At 38.2% G+C, this 7,920-nt stretch overlaps 1 protein-coding gene across 1 annotated transcript; it reads right to left on the reverse strand.

The window, feature by feature from the left end:
* Positions 1 to 141: 141 nt before the first annotated feature.
* On the reverse strand, positions 142 to 7,100 carry LOC103583120 (eukaryotic translation initiation factor 2-alpha kinase 4-like; the record flags this gene model as incomplete). The annotated part of the gene is made up of 6 exons (XM_008564530.1): positions 7,000 to 7,100; positions 6,441 to 6,562; positions 4,090 to 4,139; positions 2,950 to 3,118; positions 1,773 to 1,889; positions 142 to 207 (listed from the first exon to the last, which is right to left on the reverse strand). Coding segments are annotated over exons 2-6 (447 nt in total), but the record flags the coding sequence as incomplete, so codon positions are not given.
* Positions 7,101 to 7,920: the final 820 nt, after the last annotated feature.

The following is a 7,920-nucleotide window of genomic DNA, read 5'->3' on the forward strand; positions in this document are numbered from 1 at the left end:
GTACCTAACACTCGAGGGAAAAACTGCATCTGTGAAGTGGTAGAAAGTGCTGCCACGTTACTGCAACAAGAATTTGGTGACATTTTTTGGTATCACAAAATGACAGAGAAAGCTGTCATAAGACCATTAGAAGGTACTTACACTATTAGGAGACAAAGCAAGATTACAAAATTTGGCTTCCACTTCTCTCCTTGTCAGCTTCTCTGTCTAATGCAGAAGAAAAAAGTTAACGATGAGACTCACTAAATCTGGCCCTGAACAAGATACAATTTCCAGGCTAATTCTGATACAATTAATTATACAATTAATTATATCCTTCATTTTGGACAAACTGTTCCTAATTGTAAAGGATGGATTTAATCCTGCCATTAAAAAAAGTTTTTTCCCAATTCACATAAAACCATCACTAACATTATTTTAAAATTTGAAGAACCCTGACACAAAAGAAGTAAAAAGGGGAGAGCTGTACTTGCTGAGTGGTGAGGCAGCCCAGATCTGGACAGGTTTAACCAGTGCATTTCTGTTTGGGCAGGGAGGGAGTCATTTTGATCCATGTTCCCCTGGTAAAAGCCAGTCTCTGAGCATCTCATCCCACACTGGTGAATGGACTGTGGCTGTGGCTACGGGATATGAACAAGAATGAGCTGACACCGCTCTGCATAATCCCTGGGGTTTCTGCCACTGTCCAACTGACTTTATATTACATCTGCCACTGCCAAAGAGCAGCAGCACATTGTGGGGAGGAAAAAACCACTAAGAAACAAACAGTAAAGTTTGGGTCCTTGATGTGTACTTATCAGATGAAAAAAAAGCTAGTTCAGCCTTTTGGAGTATAAAAGACAATACGCCATTATGGACTTCCACTATTCATTCTGCCTTAATCATAGACTGTCTCGCACGGTTAATTATTGCAACTCCTGGATGCCTCTTACTTATTATGAAAACAAAATTTAATAGGAAAAGATATTAGCAGAGATAAGCATTCATCTCCATTTCAGCATCATATCATGACACTCTTTTCTCAATGTTTCCCCTTCAGGCTCTGTATCTGTGCATGTACTACAAAGTAATAAATACTACAATGTGGCTAAATTAGGGAAGGGTAACTGGATGTGCCATAGCCCCAGTCCCACAGAAAGAAGGTGGTAAGTGAGGCTCCAGCAGAGGTTTAAGCTGCTGCCCCCAATTCAATCAATGCCAGTCTATAAATGACTTTACTGATAAGCACAGGCAGGCTGGAAGAACTAAGTGCAGGGCATATTATCTTTTATTCTCAACACTAACATTCCCTCTCTCAGCCCCTGCAAAGGAAGGACAATAACAGCACTGGTGTGGGGATGAAGTCAGTGCATCCACATAGAGAGCTTAGAACGATGCCTGGCATATGGACAGGGGCTCAATTAAGGTCACTATTTTAAAAATTATTATTGGCAAGTATCAGGACTGGTTACTCAGAGATTTCTTGCTGTAAGAAGTAGGTTAATAAAGAATTTTATTACCTTACAAATTAAATAAGATAATTTGATCTTTTAAAATTAGAAGTTACCCTTAAAAAAAAAAAAAGCCACCCTGGAGGTTACTAGTAGTACAGGGCTTAATACAGAATAAAAAGCTCAATTGTAATTAAAGCCAGTTGGTTCTTTCACCTTAGAGTAATGAGGGAAGGAGATAAAGCCCCCAACTCAGTTTTATGGTTGCATCAGTAAGAAAATAACCATGAACTATTACTATTATCATCCTTCAACGTCAAGTCAAGGTAATTAAATGCTTACCATGGCATCATACAGAATAACGTAAACTTGACTGAGTTTATCTTCTGGGATCCCACAATGTAAGAGTATTGCTTTCAATAACATGGTATGGTTCAAGTAAATACTGTAATTTCTCTCCTGGGATACAGAGAAAAATTATGATTATTTTCATTATGAAATATAGGTACATGACCAAATCTGGACCTTTACCACCAATTTATCATCCTAACACAACAGAAGGACTGATTTTCAAGCATATTGCCTCCTAGTTTATTTTTTCATATATGTTCTTTTTACATAGTTTTAGTCAGAGAGTAGAATCTAATTTTATTGAATTACGTGTGTCAAAAATACTGACTGGTCTTCAGCTAGAATAAAAAGCAAGAATCTAGTTCAATAGTAATTGACTTATAGCACAGGCTGGCCGAATACTTATCAGTACTTCTGCCCACATGAGTCAGTTAACGAGCATTCACATAGTGGTGAGCTGTGTGCTGAGCTGGGTGCAATGGGGTATATGGAAAAGGGGACCTGTGGGCTCTGTTTTGAAAGAACACACACTCTGCTTAGAGAAAACAACGAACCTGACTCAAGGTTGTGTGTGGCTGTCCCATACCAAGAACTGTGAGAGCTGAGAAGAAAACATGGTCAACCAATCCATTAGGGAGCAGTCAGGCTTCCTGGGGAGAAGGGCCCAAACCACGGCTGGTAAAGAAAAGACTTTCTAGGCAAGGGAGCACTTGAACAACAGAGGCAGGGACCACAGGGCATATGTGTCGGATGGGGAGGGGAGGCCTGAGGAGAGCAGGTAGCAGTCCCTGTAGTGTGCAAACATGGTGAAAAGATAAGTTGGGGAGTTAAGAGACTGGAAGTAGGAGGGAGCCACTGATGGTTCTGAACAGGGTATGAACATGTTATATGTATCCTAGGAATCTCAGCCGATTTCTTGCATTTTGGAAGAATGAATGGAGAAACAATACCTATCCCCCAAAACAAAAAGCAGTTCCTGCTAAGGTAGAGGTAAGAGCCTGAGATGAGCCCTGAAAGCAACATTGTCAAACTTGTTTCAGTTACTTTAGGAAGATGTGATTCATTGCCAGCACAAACCGAGAAGCAGGTCTGAAGTTGCTGTGGCTTTGCCCACCACACTTGGTGAAGGACTCTAGCGGGGGTAATCTCAGAATGTTAAAATATGAACCTGAAGTGCTGGAAACTCTTGGATGATTTCATAGATAGTATAGATGATTTCAGCAGTGGGCAGAGAGCTGTTGGTGGTAGAAGTGACAATATCAAATGCACATTCCAGAAGTTCTTTGGGATGAAATCGATCTAACTTGCGAGGTCTGAACACACGTTCTATGCTGTATCTGGAGAGAGAAATCCAGATTTCTAGGGTCATTGCTTACTGGAAACCAATATGTATGAGACATTGTTGAATAAGATAAAAGATACATATATGAGAAAAAATTAATCAGTGGTATGATCAAGAGGGCTTAAAGAGAGATCTGTCCCAGAATAGCCTTGCCTTGTGATCTGGGTTCCAATTCCCAGTTCTGCCACCATTAAACCATGGGGCTTAAATTTTTTTTTTTTTAATGTCTGAAATAGAGATGAAATTACACACAAAAAAATAATTTTACTTTTACTGATTGCCTTTTACACAGGAATACCATACCTTAGGATTTTGACTATTAATTGTTCACTTGTAGCTAGAATAAAAGCACATAAAGAGCTTTGATTTCAGTTGAAGAAAGGAGCTTTAAAGGAGGGTGACTCACTGACAACAATACTGTTCCAATATACGAAGATCTCAGTGTTCAACTCCTGTGGTATTTGAATGTACAGAAAACATTTTTCCAATGCTAAGTGCCTGGAGATCCTCAGTGCTCAGCTCAGCGTTCCTGCTGGGTTTACTCTACTTCTCTACAGGCAGCTTTTGTTCAGTTACCTTATAGGCAGTTTTCACACAGAGATCATTGGCCATTTGTCCCTCCAATTAAATTTCAAAAGGGGTCAACAGTGACCAAGAACAGCCAGATGTTTTTTCAAGCAACCATTTGTGAAAATAATTAGTTATGTTGCCTGGGGGCATTTTAGAAAGCCCAAAATAGACTGCAGGAACGCCACGGTACCTAACTGCCACATTCCTTCCAAAGAGAAGGCCACCAGTCCTAGCCACCTTATGGAAAGTGTTACTGTGGCTGGGCTTTTTGACCATATTCCAAGCTCAGTACTTTGAACCCAGAATTCTTTACTGTGTAAGGATAACAGAAGATAAAACGTTCTTCCTTGGTTTCTTTCCCACATCTATCAAGTAGAACCCCCTACTGTTTCCTACCGTTTTAAATTCAGTATATTGTTTCTTGCCACGTATCTTGCAAAAGGGACCTGAAAAACAAAGTTTTAAAGGTCAATGTCAAGATGTGCCAACTACCACACTTCTCCTGCTTTTTAATAACAGCTTTATTGAAATATACCATATACTCACACACCATAAAGTTCACCCTTTAAAAATATGCAATTCAGTGGTTTTTAGGCTATTCACAGAGTTGTGCACCAATCACCATTCACACTTCTTGAAATGTTCCTGAGTGCTCTAGTTGGCAGTGGGCTCCACTGCTACCCATCCCATCAACATTATATATACGGCGTTTCTTAGTTTTTTTATGTTTGGAAAAAAATCACTTTTCCTTAAATATACTGTACTCTGCCAAATTAAAATCGCTGTAAGTTTATCTGGTTACCAGTGAACTTAAAAAAAAGAAGTTATTTATGATAACGCAGTCATAATGGGTATTATCTTTTAAGATGAATTTCCTGATTTTCCTACCAATGTCTTAGGAGAAATTCTTAATAACTACCTACAAATAAGAGTCAGAACTTATGAACTTATAAAACCATTGTCAGATTGCCCCAAGAGATCTGACATGGTATCATTAACTAATGGGTCAAATTCTCACAGAGCACTTTTCATTTTTTGCATTTGAGTCTCAGCTCACAGAAAGGCAGCTGATGTTTAAAAATCTGTACTTTAGTCTCCTAATATTTAGAAAATAAGAAACCAGTTTTAAGTATAGCTATATAAATGGTTGTACTTTTACTCTCTCTTTAACAGATCCCAAATGTCTGATGTGCTTTTTATTCACCTTTACCTCAAAATAATCCCAAACCACTTTATTTACTATAAAAGAAAAACAGAAGCCAAGAATATGGAAGATATTTCCTCTTAAATCATAAGAGCAAAAACCTGTCCTTGCAATAAGCCACACAACACAGATATTTAAAAAAAAAAAAAAAAAGCTTTGATTCCATTATCTCCTCCAGAAAGGTTTGAGTTATTCTTTGACACCTTACTCTTTGGTGATATACACAAACTGGTGTGCACGAACATTCACATAACTGAGAGCAAGTTTATACCTGCATACATATCAAGTGCAAACTTACTTTTTTCTTTTAGCTAACAATTTACCATGGATATTCCTACAGATCAAATATAGATATGAATATATCTAAAAAACCTATATGTATTTTCATCTTATAGATCTAAATTTAGATCTAAATATAGGTCTAAATTTTCTTTTTAATAGCTCCTTAATATTCCATAGTATTGACGGCAAGTGATTCAACCATTTTCCTATTGAAAAACATGAGATTGTTTTTAGTTTTTGACTACCATGATAATAGGGCAATAAACATCCTTTTAACATTCATAAATTAATGTCTTTTTATTTCTTTGAATAAATTCCTCAAAGTGGGATTTCTAGTTCAAAGGGTATAGCATGTGCATAAAATTTTTAAAAATTTTATTAGAAACTTTCAGGTTACTCTTCTAAAGATTTAGCAATGCACATTCCTATCAGCAACATCTGAAAGTACCTATTTTCCTATATACCCTTGTCATCTCTGGATGATGATAATTTAAATATTTTTGCCAGTCTGAAGGATGAAGTTGAGAAACCTTTGCATTTCCTTATTAGTGAGGCTGAACAGCTTTTCAGGAGTTTATCAGCCATGTGCATTTTCTCTTTTGAGAATTGCCTGATTATATCCTTTGCTTGCGTAACTACTTATAAGTGCTTTCTGTACATTAGGGGTATTACACCCTTGACTGTCATACACATGGAGTGTTTTCCTCTGGTCTGTCATACAGTGTCACAGATGGCTTGCTAGTAGCCAACGCTATGTAAGCGAATGACTGGTAAGATTGTTGCTGTCAGAGGGAGCTCTGGGGGTCAGAAGAAAGCAAGTATGGGTAAAACTCAGCACACCCAATTAGCAGACATACTTGCTTTTACAAGAATTTAATTGTTCTAGACGTTAACAGGTTAGGATTTTACTGAAGATCTAGACAAGAAGTAAAAAAACCAAACTACACTTATTTGCCTGAGTTGACCAGGTTAACATGTTATGATCACTTGGCGGAGCTCAACACTGAGGTGAACATGTGGCACCTGCAACACAGGGTTCCAGTTCCTACAGCCATAACTTGCACTATTAGCAAGATGGATTCATTCAGGGTCAAATGTTTACTTAACTCTCTAATGCTCTCACCCTTAAGAATACATTTCCTAAAGGTGACAGAATATAAGCCTGGGGGAAAATGACCAATAGGAGCAATCTTCTCAGAGAGACTCTATTCTGTGACCAGACATGGTAACAAGACTGTCAGCAGACTGTTTCCAGCCTCACCCGCAGGTCGAAAGGAAGCATCACCAGCATCCCGCTGTGGTCCATGAACAAGGCAGCTTCATTGTGCTCGTATATTTGCCTATTTCGGGGAAGCAGTAGTGGGGTACACAACTGGACAGCTCCTGTACCAAATTAGAAAAAATAACTAATTACCAGGTTCTCATTCTTCCTAGGAGGCAACCTAAAATGAACACAAACTTGCAGTTAAGTAATCTGCTATAGGGACCATTGAAATCATCATCATGTTTTCTTCAATTTTCTAAATTTACAAATAGAGGGCTCATGTAGGGTTAAGTTTGTCAACTTAGTCTTCCTTCTGACTCCACAAACCAACTATATCTTTTGTAACAAGGTTGCAATATTCAAATCAGTTTCTCCTTAACAAGCTGAACTGCAAAAACTAAGCTTAAATTTCACGTGTGGTCAATTAGTTGTAACTAAATTTAAAAGTAAAATATGGTTGTACTCAAATCCATTAACACTACTTTCTAACAATGAAAAGGAAAAAAACCAAAAAACATCTTATGAGAAGGAATGTAATTTTTAAAAAAGGACATACCATGTCTTTTAAAGATGCGGATGATAGTGTCACACACATTTTGCTGTATCTTGGCTGTCCGGATTGAGAAGTTGCCCTAAAATAGGACCAATTAAAATGTCATCAAAAGGGCTGGCCTGTGGCTCACTTGGGAGAGTGTGGTGCTGATAACACCAAGGCCAAGGGTTTGGATCCCTATATACGGATGGCTGGTTAGCTCTATTGGGAAAGCATGATGCTGACAACACCAAGCCAAGGGTTAAGATCACCTTACCAGTCATCTTTAAAAAAAAAAAAAAAAAGTCATCACAGCTTAATCAAAGGGATCCCCTAAAATATTAATCTGTGGCTTGTAGTAGGCATTACATTGCTTATTCCCAGGATCACAAAAGAGATCTGATCTCAACAAGTCAGTCCCTCTGAACGTATTCAGGGAAGAGACCACAGGTCTTATAGTATGTCCTGTTTCAAAATGCAAGAGCTAACCTTTCCAGCAGTGGGAAAGCCACCTGGGCTCAAAGTCCAAGCTTGTAAGCATGTTGATATATGCCTTTCAGAGAGAGCTTATCAAACATACCTGTTCTCCCTGAGGATGCTTAGGGCTACCGTGTAGCAATGAACACCTGATGGCTCAGGGCCACCTCCCACATACTAGGGTGATTCACTGTAGAAATGGCATTTACATATTTTGGAAGCAATATGGCATTTACATATTTTGTCAGGAGCTTTCTTTTTCACTTGTTTTCTTATTATAAAAGTAGTACCATTTCACTATAGAAAACATAGAAACAACAGATAAGCAAAAAGATAAAAACAGTCACCTATAATCCTGCAAATATATTTCTAATACTGCCAGTCAGCAAAAAGTATTTCGTCCCAAATTTTTTTTTTTTTCCTTTTTTTGTCTTTTTTTACTGACCAGTAACGGGATCGCAACCCTCG

This window comes from Galeopterus variegatus, unplaced genomic scaffold (assembly GCF_000696425.1).
Source record: "Galeopterus variegatus unplaced genomic scaffold, G_variegatus-3.0.2 Scaffold19794, whole genome shotgun sequence".
Classification (NCBI taxonomy): Eukaryota; Metazoa; Chordata; class Mammalia; order Dermoptera; family Cynocephalidae; genus Galeopterus; species Galeopterus variegatus.